Below are 18,560 nucleotides of genomic sequence, written 5' to 3'. Positions count from 1 at the left end.
TTTAGAGAGAAGATCATCCTTTCCCCTTTGCTTTGCAATGCACCGTTGTTGCAAATCAGGTGAGCATACTTGTTTGTTTCTAGATTCTCTATTCTGTTCCATTGGTCAGTTGTCTTTATGCCAATTCCACACTATTTTAATTACTGTAGCTGCATGACAGGCCTTGATATCTGGTAGGGTAAGTCCTCCAACTTTGTGCTTCTTCAAGATGGTCTTGGCTGTTCTTGACCCTTTGTATTTCCATATAAATTTTAGAATTAGCTTCTCAATTTTCACCAAAAAAAAGCAGCTGGGATTTTAATTGAGATTGGATTGAATCTATAGATCAATTTGGGAAAAAATTAATATCTTACCAATATAGAGATTTATAATCTGTGAGGATAAATTATCCCTCCTTTTATTTAAGTATTCTTTAATTTCCCTCAGCAATGTTTTATACTTTTTCTTTTTTTAATTATTATTTATTTTTGGCTGCATTGGGTCTTCACTGCTGCGTGCGGGCTTTCTCTAGTTGCAGTGAGCGGGGTCTACTCTTCGTTGTGGTGCCTGGGCTTCTCATTGCGGTGGCTTCTTGTTGCGGAGTACAGGCCCTAGGGAGTGCGGGCTTCAGTAGTTGTGGCACGAGGGCTCAGTAGTTGTGGCGCATGGGCTTAGTTGCTCCGTGGCATGTGGGATCTTCCTGGACCAGGGATCGAACCCTTGTCCCTGTGTTGGCAGGCGGATTCTTTTTTTTTTTTTAATCAGTCACCAATTTTATACACATCACTGTATACATGTCAATCCCAATCGCCCAATTCAGCACACCACCATCCCCACCCCACCGCAGTTTTCCCCCCTTGGTGTCCATACGTTTGTTCTCTACATCTGTGTCTCAACTTCTGCCCTGCAAACCGGCTCATCTGTACCATTTTTCTAGGTTCCACATACATGCGTTAATATACGATATTTGTTTTTCTCTTTCTGACTTACTTCACTCTGTATGACAGTCTCTAGATCCATCCACGTCTCAACAAATGACTCAATTTCATTCCTTTTTATGGCTGAGTAATATTCCATTGTATATATGTACCACAACTTCTTTATCCATTCGTCTGTCAATGGGCATTTAGGTTGCTTCCATGACCTGGCTATTGTAAATAGTGCTGCAATGAGCATCGGGGTGCATGTGTCTTTTTGAATTACGGTTTTCTCTGGGTATATGCCCAGCAGTGGGATTGCTGGGTCATATGGTAATTCTATTTTTAGTTTTTTAAGGAACCTCCATATTGTTCTCCATAGTGGCTGTATCAATTTACATTCCCACCAACAGTGCAAGAAGGTTCCCTTTTCTCCACACCCTGTCCAGCATTTGTTGTTTGTAGATTTTCTGATGATGTGGCAGGCGGATTCTTAACCACTGCACCACCAGGGAAGTCCCTATACTTCTTCTTGAAGTTATAATTGTTCATTGTTGATTATATAAAAGTACAATTGGTTTTTATATATTGATCTGATATCCAGCAACCTGGTCAAATTCATTTGTTAATTCTAATAGTTTACCTGTAGGTTATTTTTGTTTGTTTGTTTGTTTTACATATATAATCATCTGAAAATGACAGTTTTATCTTTTCCTGTTCAATTTTGATACCTTAAAAATTTTTTTCTTGCCTTATTGCACTAGATAGGCCCTCTAGCCCATTGAATAAAAGTGGTAATGAGGAGGGTCCTGTGTCTTGTTCTGGCCCTCCTCTGGATGCACCCCCTCAAGTGGACTTGCCTCAAGTCTACTCAGAGCCCAAGTGCCCCCATTAGATCACTCTCTGAGTGTCACAGAACTCCAAATTCCCTGCCCAAATAGTTCTGAACCCACTTTCAAGGCCTGCATGGGCCTCTTCCCAGGGTCTGTCCTGCTCAGGGCAAACAAGGCCTCAGGGATGACCAGGGGTTTAGATGGAGCTCACACGTGTGGTCTGGGAAATTCACATGACTGCATCTGAAGGACGGAGCTAGGAGTGTGAAGAGAATGGGGTGGGCTCCAGGCTGGTGGCCAGAGACTGGCTGTCCCTTAGCCACCAAGTTCTGAAAGGAACTCTGATATGTAGTCTGAATTCAAACTAGGACTTATAAATTGTTATGAAGGTGCCAAGGTAGGTGGATAGAACATATTTAGTGGTTTATTACACTGAATTATATTTTTAAATATTTCAATATATGGTATGTGGACCTTCACTTAAACTCTCACCCTGGGTCTCAAAAATGTTAGGGGTGTGTCTGTTAATCTGATGGTAACATTTTCAGTTTTACTTTGAGACTTAAATACTTGATTCCGAAATTTCTGATGTTCGCGTTGTCTGAGTAGAAAATAGAAAATTGCTCAAAACTACAGGAAAGCCATTGCTTCCTTATGCATGTAAAACCGTTTGGCACAAGTGATAAAGCTGCAGCTGTTTAAAAAAAGCCTGGAGTACCCTGGATAGCTGGGTGGAGGTTCAGTTCTGTATTCATTAAAACTGTATTTCAAAATTTCCTTAGAAGAATGAGATGAAATAGAGTCTCTGATCATTTCAGTGACTCCCTGGAGCAGAGATATTTATAAGTTCCTAGCTCAGAAATGATTTGAGAGTTGAAAAATTTGTAAATTCCAAAACAGACTTGGAAAAACTCAGGCATAACCTAAGGATACTTGAACTTTTTTTGAGAGGGTTTATCATCTTGAAATCATGATATCACCAAAAGTTCAGGAGGGAAGGTACTGCATGTGATATTTACGAAGAGGAATTGAGAAGGGGGGGTACCAGTAGCAAAATTCCTGGGCCTTTGAGGGAGGGGGCAGTGCAGTCGGCTACCTTTCTCTCCTGTATTAGAACACCTATAGCAAGAGGTTCCACGTAACATTAGCTTAAACAAGGTAGAAGCTTATTTCTCTGGTTCACTTAATAAATAGTTCAGAGCAGAAATAGTCCAGGGCTGGTATGGGGGTTCCTTTGAGATTGGGAAACTCACCTCCTTCCACCCTTGCTTAGGTTGCCTTCGTCTGCTCACCACATCATACTTTAGCATCACATGCCAGCCTGGGAGACAGAGAAAAAGGGGGCAGCAGAGGGCACACCTTTCCCCTTCAAGGCACAATTCAGAAGTGGCACATACACTTCTGCTCATGTGTTATTGGTCAGATTGCATTCTAGCTGCAAGGGAGGTTGGGAGATGTATCTATTTTGGGAGGTCAAATGCCTAGCTAAAATTTGGGTGTTCTGTTATTAAAAGAAGAGGGGGAAGTGGACATTGGAGGACAACTATTATTATGTGTCTCACATCCCCAACTGAGATTCTTAGAAAGGACCCTGGCAGTGTCAGTCACTTGGAGGCCTGCTGGGGAAAGTGCTGAGAGGTACTCAGAGCGGATGCCCACGTACTCATAGGCTGGTCCCTCCTTTAACGAGAATAAACTGAAGTACATCCAGAATTGCAGAGTGCTATTGAATTGTAAGCTGTAACACCACATCACAAGTGTCCTGATGGAAACAGGTTGCTAAGTAGATGTTACGCTTTAAAGTCTTAAGGTAGTTTTTTTTTAATCTTTATTTTTTATTTTTATTTTTTAATTTATTTATTTTTGCCTGTGTCAGGTCTTAGTTGCGGCACGTGGGCTTCTCTCTAGTTGTGGCATGTGGGTTTTCTCTCTCTAGCTGTGGCGCGGGCTCCAGAGCGCATGGGCTCTGTAGTTTGCAGCACGCGGGCTCTCTAGTTCAGGCGCACGAGCTTAGTTTCTCCGCGGCATGTGGGATCTCAGTTCCCCGATCGGGGATCGAACCCACGTCCCCAGTGTTGGAAGGCAGATTCTTTACCACTGGACCACCAGGGAAGTCCCTTAAGGTAGCTTTTAATTCCTGCTTGGTTGGTTTGAACACCTACAGACAGTTGTGCAAATGTTTCTAACTTTATAAATTCTTATTTGTTTTCAGAAATTGGCTAAACTGCTGCTCTGTGGCACTGAGTTGGTGACAAATATCCAGGTAGCTGCAGATATCAGAGAGATCCACAGGAGAGTCGAGGAAGAGGAGATAAAGCGTCAGAGGTGAGGACCCCCCTGGCTCTGCAGTGAAGTATCTCCTCTCTGGGTCCTCAAATTCTCCCTGTCTTTGTCAAACCTAGTCTAGTAGAATCCACTTCTTGCCCCTTACGAATCCTCCCTCCTTCTTTCTTTCCTTCCCTCCCTCCCTCCCTCATTGCTTCCCTCCTCCTTCCTCAAGTATTACCTTCCTAATGTGTACCAAGCCCTTTGGGTACAAAGAGGAGTGGACACGGCCTCTGCTCTTGATGTTCACAGTCTAGTAGAGCCAGATGTGCAAACGCCCAACCATGATTTGTGTTAAAGGTATGTATAAGAGTCGTGGAAACACATATGAGGAGGCCTTTAATTCTCTCTGGAGAGATTAGAGAAAACTTTCCAGGCAAAGTGATATTTGAATTGGGCCATAAGGGATGAAGAGGAGTTGGAGTCAAGGAATGGGCATTTTAGGAGCAACTTGGGCAGAGGCCTGAGATTGCATGATGTTTGGGAATGGCATGAGAGTGAGGGATGTATGGGGGGTGGTGGAAGAAAAGAGACGAGGCTGAGGAGGTACATTAGGCTGTTCTGGGTTTAAGTTAATCATAGCAACCAGACCCATAAACACTACGTACAAATGTAACAGCGTGTTAAAGAATGGTAAAGACTCCATGCCTGGAAGGACAGAGGGTCAGAGGGACGATGGGGTCCCATGGCTGACCCTCAGCTCCAGGCCTTGGCAGGCAGGCTGTGGGCGCACCCATCTCCTAGGGCTCAGCTTGCCCGACGGAGGCAGGCGTAAGCTGCTTAGCAGTCAACTTCTAAGTTTTGTTTGCCCACAGAGGACCGATAGCAGCAGGAACAGAGGTTCTCATGTAATCTCTTCCTTTGGCTTGTTCTTCAATTAATTTCCTACCTATAGTCCAATTACAAGAACAGCCCATGGGGCCATTTTGCTCATCTCAGTAGGTACATACACAGTACAATTTTTTTTTGATTGATTGATTTTTATTTATGTATTTTTGGCTGCCTTGGTTCTTCGTTGCGGTGCGCAGGCTTCTCACTGAGGTGGCTTCTCTTGTCACGAAGCACGGGCTCTAGGCGCGCAGGCTTCAGTAGTTGTGACATGCGGGCTCAGTAGTTGTGGCTCACGGGCTCTAGAGCGCAGGCTCAGTAGTTGCGGCGCTCAGGCTTAGTTGCTCCGCAGCATGTGGGATCTCCCCGGACCAGGGCTCGAACCCGTGTCCCCTGCATTGGCAGGTAGATTCTTAACCACTGCGCCACCAGAGAAGTCCCCACAGTACAATTTTAACAACAATATTTTCAGTTGTTCAACATAAGTAGTTCTCCCCACCAGCAACCTTACCAGTGTCATCAAGATATAATTTATTCTTGAAACTTCCCACTGCCTGTCATGGCCTGAACCAGGGACTGAATTGGCAGGGACAGCTGCAGAAACTCCCTGAGGGCCCCGTTGAGGAGTTAGGCTTCTCCTGCAGCCACTGAGGAAAAATGCAAGGTCGCGAGTGGCAGAGTTACAAGATAAATGTGGGTTCTGGAAAGATAATCTGACAGCTGTTTCTCATTTTTTAGAAAAAAAAGTTAATTGAATTATAAGATGTACTATGTGCCCTAGCTTGGAAGGTGGGAAGGAGAGAGGGGATCGTAAGATAATTATGTTGTGATTCTTGTCCTTAAGGGAGTTTGAACCCTCGTTTGGAGTCTGTCTCATAGAAGGACAGTTGGGAGAGGGTCGCAGGCATATGTCCTGGCCCCTGTTCGCAGAAGGGGCCTCACATCTCAGCCTTAATACCTCCTTCTATCCAGCCCCATCCTCAGTGTTCTCCATCACATGGTTTCTTTGGAATTTCTGGAATTCTGGGAGATCATCTCTATTTTCCATTACTAATGGTGGAGTTTTCCTTTTTGTATGTTCCACTGGTCATTTATTGATAATTTGGGAGAGGAATGGCCAGACAGTTGAGGTCATGTCAACAGTAAAAAATAATGAGTGCCATTTGTTAAGTGACTACTGTGCTGGGAATAATGTTATTTAATCCTGACAACAGCCATAGGAAGGTAGTGATAAGTGGAATATTTATAAATGGAATGGAATATTTATAAATGGAATATTTCCTGCCATATCAATAAACAAAGGATGTCACAGTCATCAACGATTGCAGCCCTCCAGCGTAAGCCAGTGAGCCCTGAGGAGACTCAGGGTTGAAAAGAATACCTGCCATCTAGCAGCCATCAGACTGCAGCCACTCCCTGCAGTGAGCCCTGAGGAAACTCAGGATGTGAAAATACAGGATACTGGCCCCAGATAGCTGAGGTGCATATCAAAGGAATGATTTGAGTGAGCCCAGACTCTTGCATCTTCCCATACATAGAAAAGCGCTAAATACCTTAACTTGAGATATCTGGTTTCCTTTAACAATAATCTTTTGACATTCCCAACTACCTGCAAAACTCCTGTTTATCCTGGCTCCTCCCAGCGCCTCCTCGGAGCAGTTTCTCAGAGTTATCTGAAACTCTGTCTCCCGGGCTGCAGTCCTCATTTTGCCCCAAATAAAACTTAACTCGCAACTCTCACGTTGTGCATTTTTTAAAGTCAACAATTGATCCTTTCATCCTCTCTATTCTACAGATGAGAAAAATGGGGCCTGCAGAAGTTAAGCAATTTCTCTAAAGTTGAGAGCCAAGTAGCAAAATCAGTATTTGAACACAAGCTATGGGACTTGTGACCAAGTGCTTAACTATTGTGTGTCACCATCTTACTCAGAAGTATGTGACAAATTGACTCTTGATCTGTGTGTGTGTGTGTGTGTGTGTGTGTGTGTGTGTACAGCCTTAATGTTGATCCATTTTTGTTATGTGTCACTTTGTTTATTCGGTCTCAGTTACTTAGAGTCAAGCATTAAACTAAAAGAAGATTTCTCAGAGCCCGGTTTGGTTTTCAGGCAGAGCTGGGTACCCGGGCCTGTTTTACAGACCCTAGAGAACCAGCCTGCTTTCTTGGAAGGCAGCCTCAGGAACTGGGCTGTTTGTATTTGCAGACTTGAAAAGCTGGAGAACGAGGTCAAGACCAGTCAGGACAAATTTGAAGAGATCACCATGAAGTGGGAGGAGGGCAAACAGAAGAGAATCCCCCAGGAGCTGTGGGAAATGCTCAACGCCCAGCAGGTGCACTGCGCTGGGCTGATAGAAGATAAGAACAAGCTGATCAGCGAGTTACAGCAGGCAAGAGCCTGGCCCCCGGTCCTGGCTGCCGGGGATGGAGCTGGGGGATGTTAGCTTCTCCTGAATGGAGAAAGGCGGAGGCTTTACTTCATTACCCAGAATGCGATATAGCTCAGGCAATACACTTTTTTTTTTTTTAAGAATGGAGATTTCCTTTTTTTTTTTTTTTTAATTTTATTTATTTATTTATGGCTGTGTTGGGTCTTCGTTTCTGTGCAAGGGCTTTCTCTAGTTGCGGCAAGCGGGGGCCACTCTTCATCGCGGTGCGCGGGCCTCTCACTATCGCGGCCTCTCTTGTTGCGGAGCACGGGCTCCAGACGCTCAGGCTCAGTAGCTGTGGCTCACGGGCCTAGTTGCTCCGCGGCATGTGGGATCCTCCCAGACCAGGGCTCGAACCCGCGTCCCCTGCATTGGCAGGCAGACTCTCAACCACTGTGCCACCAGGGAAGCCCCAATACACTTTTTCAAAATTTATTTTTTATTGAAGTATGGTTGAATTACAATGTTGTGTTAATTACTGCTGTACAGCAAAGTGACTCAGTTATACATATATATACATTCTCTTTCATGTTCTTTTCCATTATGGCTTATCACAGGATATTGAATATAGTTCCCCGTGCTATACAGTAGGACCTTGTTGTGTCAGGCAATACACTTTTAACCAGAAGAAAAAGCTTTGTACTCATTTTAGAATTATTGGCTACCTAATAGAAAGATGTCTTGTCGTAGCAAATGCTGTTTCAGGTTTTATGTGCTTAGTCAAGGAATGGAACTTAGGCTGCAGTAGATGTTTTCCCATGTTGGAACACGGGAAATTCATTGCTTGGCTGGAGCACCCTGGGCTTTCTGGGAGGCTGCAGGGAGATTTGCAGCAAGTAGTCATCGAGGGGTCTGATCCTGTGCTGCTCGTTGAGGCTTTGCCCCGAGCTGAGCCCATGGCCTCCAGACACCGTGCTTCTCCCAGGCCCTCCCAGCCTTTCCCAAGCACCTTCCCTTTGTGCAGTTATAATTCCTAGTGCGTGATGCTGATGGGAGGGGTCCCCCCCACCCCGGGGTGAGGCGTGGCTGGCAACTTCTGGCTTCTGTCTCAGTTGATGACCAACGTTTGACATGCTCTTCTCTAGGAGTTAAAAGCCAAAGATGACCAGTACGTGAAGGATTTGAAGAAACAGTCGGGTGACATCTGCCTGCTCCTGGAGAGGATGGAAGAACAGGTGAAAAATGTGATGAAAACCTTTCGCCAGGAGCTCCAACACATCGAGGTGATGGCATGCGAGAGAGCTGCCCTCTGCCCCTGGGAGGCCCCTGGGAAGAGTCCCCTGGGAGGTGGCTGCCTGTGGCCTAACCACCCAGTGAGGGCCCCCAGACGTCTTGGTCCCCTCATTGCTGTCTCTGCTGTAGCGTTTCATTCACTTACTTATTGATACATTCACTCCTCCAACAAATATGCAAGTGTCTACTAAATGGCAAGCACTGTGCCAGGGGCTGGTGATACAACCACGGACAAAGTCCTGGATGAAGCCTGTTTTCTAGCAGGAGACAGCTAGACAATAGAGATAAATTACTAAGTATATAATTTGACAGGTGTGATAAGCACTTGGAAAGAAAATAAAAGAGGGGTAAGAGGTGTGGAGGAGGGAGATTAGTGCTCCAGAAGCAACAGGCATTTGTGAGCCATTTATTTGATGTGTTTACGACAGTCAGGGATGGAGGGAGAGGAAAGGGGCGTGCGAAACAGGATCCAGGAACCAATATTCTGGATTTGAATGAAATGTTAAGGATTGAGATCGAGACAGACATTTCCAAAATGGAAGAGAGCCAAGAGGTGGGGGCCTGTCTCTTTGGAGTATTACAGACTCATTTCTGCATTCCTGAGTCTACCCCATCCCCTGTTCTGTGAGCTCCATGCTGCCTTTGCTTCATGGGAACCCCAGCCATAGCAATGCTCTAACCCGACTCCCGGCTGAAGACATGCCGGGGTTGGCCCTGTGACTGCAAGACGCTGACCTTTCCTCAGCTTCCTGCCTCGCTTATCCAGTTGACACAGGACAGCTGGCACGTTTCCTCTTACAGTCTGTGTGAAGCATAGATTTCATAACACTTTCCATGCAACTCATTCCACAGTCCTTTGGTTGCATGAAACTTGGCAAGTCTGCATTTAGATTTGACTTTGTGGGTGGCAATGTGGCGCTGGTGCTGTTGTTTGAGATTTCTTTGATGCTGTGGGACCTGCCTAATTAAAACAGACACAAGAGCCTTTTTCCTTCTTGATCGCAGAAAGCATTTGAGGTGGAGCGAGAGGAGCTGCTGACCAACAATAAGAAGAAATGGGAGCAGGCCCTGCAGGCTCACAATGCCAAAGAGGTCAAGGGGCGGCCGATGGGGGAGGGGGTGGGGTGTCAAGGGTGGTCCATAGGGTCTGGGGTGATTCCTCTTGTGGCTGAATTTGCTAGCCTTTTTGGACCTTGGGGAGGATTGCCGTGGCCAACATCCCTGACTGCACCTGCCAGTTAACCAGCGGGGAATGCGGATAGCGCCCTCTTGTGGTGGTGGTCAGTACCACCCGTGCAGCCCGCTGTGGTTTCCACAGTCCTCCCACTCTCTACTTCATTTCCTGGGTATCTCCCCCAACCATGGCTATTTGCTGCCCACAAAGCTGTTTTAAGACACATTTTAAAGGGTGTGGGGTTATCGCTTTGTTTCAGAGATGTAAAGAACAAAGAAATAATATGACCAAGATCCACTGGGTATTTTTTTTTTAGAAATACAAATGTCTGACTGCAGGGTCTACCTTCCTCTTAGAGTTTCTGGAGTAGAACCCCGTTAGGCAATACAAGCCATAGCCTGGGAGTTCAAAGCCTTGGGGCACTAGGGGTTCTGAGGGCAGACAGACTCCCTCCAGAGTCGGAACAGGGATGGGACCTGCCTTTCCCCTTGTCTCCCTGTGCCTTCAGCTGGAGTATCTTATGAACCGCATCAAGAAAGTGGAGGACCACGAGAAGCAGCTCAACAAGCAGAGGATCTGGGACTGCGAAGAGTACAACACGATCAAGATCAAGCTGGAGCAGGACGTGCAGGTGTGACTTGTTCCTCCCCCAGAGCATCTGGGCTGCTCAGCAGACAGAGAGCACCTGTGACTGTCTCTCCCTTAGCCTCCACCCATAATATTCTAGAGCTAGTCCAACCACCCATAATATTCTAGAGCTAGTCCAACCACCCATAATATTCTAGAGCTAGTCCAACCACCCATAATATTCTAGAGCTAGTCCAACCACCCATAATATTCTAGAGCTAGTCCAACCACCCATAATATTCTAGAGCTAGTCCAACCACCCATAATATTCTAGAGCTAGTCCAACCACCCATAATATTCTAGAGCTAGTCCATTGAACCAGTACTTACATGTTATCTGCTCTCTTTTAAATGATTGTATTTGAAGGAGCTCATGTACAGGATACACGTGGAGGAATGCTTTCTTTAATAAACCAGTGGAAAACTGCCAAGATGCTGAAGGGGTCTGGAAACCATGGCACATGAGGGATCGTTGAGAGAATTGTGCATTTTCGTGGGGTGAAGGGAAAATGTCCCTAGGGTCAGGTAGGCCACATGTGTCACATGGCCAGTGCTAGGACAGCCACCATCCAATGGGTGTCTACCGTCTCCCAGACACTTAACACACAGTATCTCTAATCCTCACAGTCACGTGAAGGGGAGAAATCACTAATGGCATTTTATACACAAGGAAACTGAGGCTCAGAGACAAGGCTACTTATCTGGTAAATGGTAAGCCCTGGATTGAAACCCAGTTCTGTGTGCCTCAGTAGCCTGTATCCTTCCCAACATTCCAAACAGCCCCGTGACTGATGGTTGAACGTAGCAGTAAGGCAGGTTCTGACTCACCATCAGAAGGAACCTCCTCAGAGTTAGAACTGTCTAATACAGAAAAGGGTCATCCCACAGAACAAAGAGTCCTTTATCTCATAAAGTATTCAGAGGCTGAATGACTATGTCTGTCTTCAGTGTAGAAGAAGGATTCCTGCAGTGGGAAGGAGGTTAGATTTTTCTGGTTTCTAAAGTTCTTTCCAAACCTAGGATTCTGTATTTCAACATCGGTTAAAAAAAAGAAAAATCATCCCTAATTATATTTAGATGTAATGTAATTGTGTCTTAATATTCAAGCATGTTCATGTTCTATTCATTTCAGTCTTTATCTAGAAAAACATGTTAGATTAAAGCTTTTCCACATAGCCTTTGGTAGAATTTCAGGTCTTAACTCGTCCTGTAGCTTTATATAACGAGGTTAAATTAAAAAACCCCGTTAGCGAATTCCCTGGCTGTCCAGTGGTTAGGACTTGGCGCTCTCACTGCCGTGGCCTTGGGTTCAGTCCCTGGTCGGGGAACCAGGATCCCGCAAGCCACAAGGCAAGGCCTAAAAAAAAACAACCCCCACCCCCAAACCCTATTAGATTACAAATATTTTTCCAGTTGAGAATTTTCTTGAGCCTTTCTTATATTAATGTCATGGAGCTGAGCATTAGACAAAGAACAGTAGAAGTCTGTAAGAAAGCAGCACTGCTTCTGTGGGCTGTACACATTACACTTTTAATGAAAATGGCTATTGTTAAGCTTTCTGAAGTTATCTTGATTCTACGATCATTTATATAACAAAAGTACATAGTGTTGGCCTCAAACAGTGAAATAATGGAACCTCATGTTCTTTTTTGTTTTGTTTTTCCTTTTGTGGTAAAGACCTTTAATACAAGATCTACCCTCGTAGCAAATTTTTAAATATACAGTACAGTATTGTTAATCATAAGCCCTCTGTTGTACATTACATTTCCAGAATTCATTCATCTTGCATAACTGAAACTTTGTACCCTTTGACCAATACCTCCTCGTCTTCCCTTCCTCCAGCCCCTGGCAGCCCCTCCTAGCAAATTCTACTCTCTGCTTCTAGGAGTTTGATTATTTTAGATCCTACATGTAAGTGAGATCATGCAATATTTGTCTTTCTGTGTCTGGCTTATTTCACTTAACATAACGTCCTGCATGTCCATTTATGTTACTACAAATGGCAGGATTTCCTTTTTCTTTGAAAGGCTGAATAATATGCCAGTGTATATATATACCACTTTTTAAAAATCCATTAGTCCTTCATTGGACATTTAGGTTGTTTCTATATCTTGGCTACTGTGAATAATGCTACAGTGAATGTGGGAGTGCAGATACCTCTTCAAGATCAATTTTTTTGGGTATATATCCAGAAGTGGGATTACTGGATTAAATGGTAGTTCTATTTTTAATTTTTTGAGGAACCTCCGTATTGTTTCCATAGCAGCTGCACCAATTTGCATTCCCACCAGCAGCACAGAAGGGTTCTCTTTTCTCCACATCCTTGCCAACACTTGCTGTCCTTTGTTTTTTGATAAACAGCCATGCTAATAGGTGTGAGGTGATATCTCACTGTGGTTTTGATTTGCATTTCCCTGATGATTAGTGATGAGCATCTTTTCATGTGCCTGTTGGCCACCTGCATGTCTTCTTTGGAGAAATGGCTATTCAGGTCCTTTGCCCATTTTCTCACTGAGTATTTTTTTGCTATTGAGCTGTAGGAGTGGAACCTCATGTTCTTAATCCAATGTTCAAATGCTTGAACGAAGCCAAAATATTCTGGGACATGGGGAGATTATAGAGGTTAGGGGGTAAGACCAGGGAGGTGAGGGGCAGAGAGGCAGGTAGCCTGGGAGACCTGGCTTTCCTGGCTCCCCCTGTGTGGATGGACTAACAGTGGAGTGTGGGTATGCAGGAGGCTGGCAGATGGAGATTCTCAGAGTGGGAAAGCGTGTGCAGTTCCTCTGTGTAACAGTTCCTTCCTGTGTTAGAGTTGAGTATACTGTACCACACTCCACCCTTTAGCTGGGAAAAGGTAATCAAATCAGGGATCACCCATATTGCAATATGTGGAATATTTTAGTAGACTGAACTTTATCATAGTGCCTTTGAGCTGTATTCACTAGATAGTGAAGTTAAATAGCGTCGATTTTTGTCAAAAAGATAATGGCATGCAGCTCAATTCCTAACACTAATTCATAGCACTGTGTCAGTTCTAAAATATGGAACTAAAATTTTTGCAAACCACAAAAATACAAAGGATCCAATACACATAGATATGGTTTGATAGGTGAAGCATAAGAAGTAAAAATAAGGAGATGCACTTTTCAAGTGCTTACTGCTAGCAAGGTCACACTAGCAATGAATGAAGATTTTACCACTGCTGCCCACCACCCCAAAATAAAACTGCTAGAAACACTTAGTTCTTGATGCAGGAAGCAAATGGTTTTTATTTTTAGGCCTTACCTGCTCATTTAAAATTGTGAAATGGTTTAGTTCAACTTTAATACCAGAATATTCATCACAAAAAGTTAAATACAAGTTATTTATTTAACAAGTATTGTGAACTTACATGGTGCAAAGCATAAAAATAAATAAGATACAATTTCTGTCCTTAAGGAATTTACAATCTTTTGAGCAAGAAAGCAAGCTACATAAATAGTATAAATGGTATAAAAGAGTGAGCAACAGGGAAGAAAAGGGTAAGCAAGAGTGTGGGATGGAGAGTCTGCAGTTCCAAATGGAATCCAGGGGTTCCCTCCCATCCCCACGGGGTTGAGATCGGTGATAAAGAGGCTCAGTGGCGTCTTTAGAATCAGCTGAGAAGGCCAGAGGGAAAGGCTGTTCTAAATTTCCATTCTGCTGGGGCAGTACTGGCTACCGGGGGCATCAGCCTGGGGTAGGAGATGGCTCCGGAAAGCAGCTTCCTTGCTCCTACTGCCCCAGGAAAAAGAGGGGAAGGGAGGTGCGATCAACACCTGGAGTACCTGAAACTTTGAAGGATTTTCGTGGCAGGTTAGATTGTAATCTTTATAAATTTTCCCCCCAAACTAACCATGGTGTTTTGCCATTAGTCTTGGGAACACGGAGTACAACTTTGCAAAATACATTTGGATAATTGAATAATAAGCACAAGCATTTAACAAGATCGATTACAATTTTTCTGGTATTAAAAATATCTAAACTTTATTTTATTTAACATCTTTATTGGAGTATAATTGCTTTACATTGTTGTGTTAGTTTCTGCTGTATAACAAAGTGAATCAGCTATACATATACATATATCCCCATATCTCCTCCCTCTTGCGTCTCCCTCCCTCCCATCCTCCCTATCCCACCCCTCTAGGTGGTCACAGAGCACCGAGCTGATCTCCCCGTGTGATGCAGCTGCTTCCCACTAGCTCTCTATTTTACATTTGGTAGTATATATGTCCATGCTACTCTCTCACTTCAGATTACAATTTTTTAATATGAAACTATATTCAGTGTATGACAATCAATCAAGGACAGCTACATATTGAGACTAAAACCTGTGACAATTAACAATAGAATCACCGGTACTAAAATTATCACGAGCAGAAGGTGTTGCAAACAAATAACGAGTAACAGAATTCGTGTAATCGCCTGGTGTAGACGCTGAACTGCAAGAGGCAGGAGACTGCGATTAGTTCTGTAAATTCATCAACAGCACTGCCAGTCACCCCTAAGTGGCATCACGAACGTGAAGCCCCCTGTGGTGGTCTTGGGACAGAGCGGAGGTGAAGGGAGGGCTGATCTGTGATCTGTGTGTACGTTGCATTGCTCGTTCCTCCGGGCGTCAGTTCCCTAAGAGCATTAGCAAATGTTTTCAACAAGAGGAAATAAAATCGGCGAATAAAATTCAACTGCGCACACAAGCAGAACGCTGTGAATTAAAACAGTCAGGTGACGGATTATAATTATTATATATATATTTGTCTATAAAATCAGCTCAGCTTTAAGGTCTTTCTTTCAGGCCACATCGAGTGGCTGGTTAGCTCAGTTGGTTAGGGTGTGGTGCTAATAAGTTCCTTCAGGTCACAAAGAAAAAGACATGGCCTAATCACTTTTGTTCAGAGTTTTGTAAACTGTGTTCAGCTAGGTGAAATATTGGTGGTGGTTTCACAAAACCAACAAAAAAAGTGATGCCAGTGATATTTTTTTCCTTTCAAGATGTGTTATGTAGGAAAAATAGAGTCCATTTACATAATTCTTATTATGTAATAATCTGCCTTTCGAATGAATTTGACACGAGAATTCATATGGTAGGGCTCGCATTTATAACTCATGTGCTCTTGCTGTGTTATAAGTATAAAAACTGTTCTATGGCCCAGTAAGTTTGGGAAATTCTGTCTTAGTGACAGGGGCTGGTTGCAAAGCTCTAGGAAGAAGGAGGTCCCCGGACACGGTCAGAGCAGGCACTCAGGCACTCAGGGTCATGGGGCTCCTGGGTGCCTCCGTCCCAGCAAAGCCTGGAACTCATTTACTGTCATTCCAAATCCAGAGCAGCTCTGGAGACCCTCCTTCTCTGTGAGTGTTCACCCTTTCTCAGATTGTCGCCATCCAACAAGGAGCTTTTCTATTGGACTTCTGTGCCAAGCCACGTTGACCAGTGGCCTCCCTGGTGTCCAGGGCTGGTCACACTTGAAGCAGTGGGCTGGTTTCGTTTGGAGCATGGTGGCATAAATCATCATGACTTTGTAGGAAGAATTGCTGAGAGTCCCTTTCCCCACTTGGCACTCACAGTCATCCCTAGAAGGGTCCAGGGCCCAGAGCAGTGGCTCAGGCTGTGACCACCCCAGATAATTGCACTTGAGCTGAGGCTGTGCCTTCAGAACCTTCCATAGGCTCTTTGGGATAATATTCAAGTCAGGAATTTCTTTTTTTTAAATTTTATTTATTTATTTATTTATCCATTTATGGCTGTGTTGGGTCTTCGTTTCTGTGTGAGGGCTTTCTCTAGTTGCGGCAAGCGGGGGCCACTCTTCATCACGGTGCGCGGGCCTCTCACTGTCGCGGCCTCTCTTGTTGCGGAGCACAGGCTCCAGATGCGCAGGCTCAGCAATTGTGACTCATGGGCCTAGTCTCTCCGCAGCATGTGAGATCTTCCCAGACCAGTGCTCCAACCCATGTCCCCTGCGTTGGCAGGCAGATTCTCAACAACTGCGCCACCAGGGAAGCCCTCAAGTCAGGAATCTCTAAATTAAACTTTAATCATGCTCAGGAGGAGTGGGGTGCGGCTCCCGACAGCTCCCTGCCCAAGGGCTGGGCCTGCCCTGCACGGTGCTGAGAGCTGATGGGGCGGGGAAGCGGGCACTTGCACACGGCCAGCGGGGCGTGAACTGTTAATTGCTTTGTGGAGAGCCTTTGAACTTCACTTCTGAGAACCTACCTTAAGGAAATAAACAAAATACCCCCGAAGTTTTAAATGTAATTCTTCCCACCATTATTTTATAATATTGAAGATTATCAAAACAATATAAATGTATTTATACATTTATAAATGTATATACTGTAGGGAAATGGTAAAACATTATGGTATATGGTAGACATAAATATTTCCTATAGGGTAAATTAAAATATAAAAATATGCACCATTAAAATTATATTAATAAAACTTGATTGGCATGGAAAATTCTTAAGTTGTAATATTAAAGGAGAAAAGTGGGATATAAAATTGTAGGTATAGTTGAATCTCAATTATGTAAGGAACACTGGAAAGAAATAGGCCAATATGTCAACAGAAATTGCCTTTGGGAGGTGGAATTATGGGTAGTTTTTCTTTCCCCTTCTCCTATGTCTCCTTCTTTATCCTTTACTGTACTTTCTGTGTTTCCTACAATGAGCAAATATTACTTTGACAATGAGGAAAAGTTTTTACAAAGAAAAGCATGTAACTAGAAAAAAGTAAATAAAAATTTGCCTGAAAGTAGAGAAATTGAGAGGTACAATCAGTTATCATCCTGGTGACCGAGATGGTTCTTCACTGACCACCTGTTAAAGAAGAGATAGAACAGGGCTTCTGTTCTGAAGGAGATGTTCAATTCTTGTCCCATAATGGAAATTTAAAAATCTCTGGGGTAGCTAAGCAGATCCTTGTGACTAATTCCCTCAGTTACAGTGTGGGGATCACAGACTCCACATGGAAGGTGGGAATGACTCACCCTCTGATGGTGGGTGATCGCCTTTGTTCTCCTGTTTATCACCTCCTGGCCACTTCTGCTCCTTGAGGATGACCCAGAGCAGTCTGGAATCTCTTCCTTCCTCTGCTGATTCCTTGGCGAGGGTCTGTAGTCGAGTGGAGGGAGATGGGAAGGAGGCCTGAAACAGTGTGGTATGTGGCATGTCACATGGCTGCCTTACCCAGATCTGATTGTACTTAATTGCATCTTCCATTCCTGCACCTCCATTCGAGAAAGGCAGGAGCGAGCCAATGTGTATTTGCCCTGTTCCAGCCTTGCCCCTCCCTAATCCTTTTCACCAGCTGCGGAAGGATCTTTCTACCCTGAGCGAACTAGTAATTCCACTCTTCCCCCTAACGTCTTAGTGGCGCTCCTTTGCCTTCAAGGATAAAGCGTTAGATTCCTAGCTCTGTCAGGCCCCTGCTGCTCTGTCAGCCTCATCTCTACCATTCCCTCCCTGCTTCATACCTCACGTCCTAAACTGCTTGTGGTTTCCCCAAAGCACCTGGCTTTCCCTTGCCTCTCTAGACCTCTCTCCCCTCCACCCGAGTAACTCCTACTCATTCCCCAGGCCTCAGACACGCGAATGCCATCTTTTCAGGGACGCCTGCCCTGCCCTCAAGGCCCGGGAGAACCCTCCTCTCATTGGTCCCACACCTGTGCTTACCCTGATCTTGCTTCTTGTCACCAGTGCTTGTTCATCTGTCCCTCTCCTAGGCAGGGAAGGACTGGGCCTTTTTCACCAGTGTTCTCCCAGCAACACCTAGAAAAGCATCAGACATATAATAGGCACTCAATAAATATTTGCTGAATGAATGAATACAACTAATGATGATCCAAATAGTAAGGGTGGTTACCTCTATCCTCCTTTAAAATGAACACGGTTTGCTAAACACTGACATTGACAACCGGAAGGTCAGAGCGGGGACATTGCAGTTTTTTTGTGGCCATGTTAACTTTTATGGTTTTTCTAGTGGGGCTGCTTGTTCTCTAAAGGGTCTGGAGCAGAGCATGAGAGGTAGCTGTACTTGAACTGGGCTCTAACTCTGATCTCTCTTAGACTTTATGCGGGTAGGCTTTAGCTTGCACTTGAATGATTTGTATTTTTTCTGGTTGACCTTTAGTTTGCCTCTAATGATACATTTTCTAAGAATTCAGGTGGAGACACTTGTCCCTAAGGTTCCTCTGGTACGACTCCA

The 18,560-nt window shown here is 44.4% G+C and overlaps 1 protein-coding gene and 1 long non-coding RNA gene across 5 annotated transcripts in view; one reads left to right on the top strand and one right to left on the bottom strand.

Moving 5' to 3' along the window:
- The window catches only part of DRC1 (dynein regulatory complex subunit 1), a 51,981-nt gene that overhangs the window by 11,721 nt on the left and 21,700 nt on the right, over positions 1-18,560 (top strand). For 2 of the 4 annotated variants that reach the window (XM_082357046.1, XM_082357045.1), the window contains exons 3-7: positions 3,942-4,054; positions 7,087-7,270; positions 8,395-8,532; positions 9,548-9,634; positions 10,225-10,347. In XM_082357046.1, coding sequence (XP_082213172.1) covers positions 3,942-4,054; positions 7,087-7,270; positions 8,395-8,532; positions 9,548-9,634; positions 10,225-10,347 — 645 coding nt within the window. The remainder of the gene's footprint in view (positions 1-3,941; positions 4,055-7,086; positions 7,271-8,394; positions 8,533-9,547; positions 9,635-10,224; positions 10,348-18,560) is intronic. The other 2 variants (XM_082357047.1, XM_082357048.1) reach the window with 2 other exon arrangements.
- LOC309611975 lies at positions 14,243-18,500 on the bottom strand. The gene is made up of 2 exons (XR_014234868.1): positions 18,219-18,500; positions 14,243-18,124 (listed from the first exon to the last, which is right to left on the bottom strand). It is a non-coding gene; the product is annotated as an uncharacterized lncRNA (long non-coding RNA).

The sequence above is a fragment of the Balaenoptera borealis genome (genome assembly GCF_965194805.1).
Source record: "Balaenoptera borealis genome assembly, chromosome: 15".
Classification (NCBI taxonomy): domain Eukaryota; kingdom Metazoa; phylum Chordata; class Mammalia; order Artiodactyla; family Balaenopteridae; genus Balaenoptera; species Balaenoptera borealis.
The sequence above is the reverse complement of the archived record's forward strand: the minus strand, read 5'-3'. Positions and strand labels throughout refer to the sequence as shown.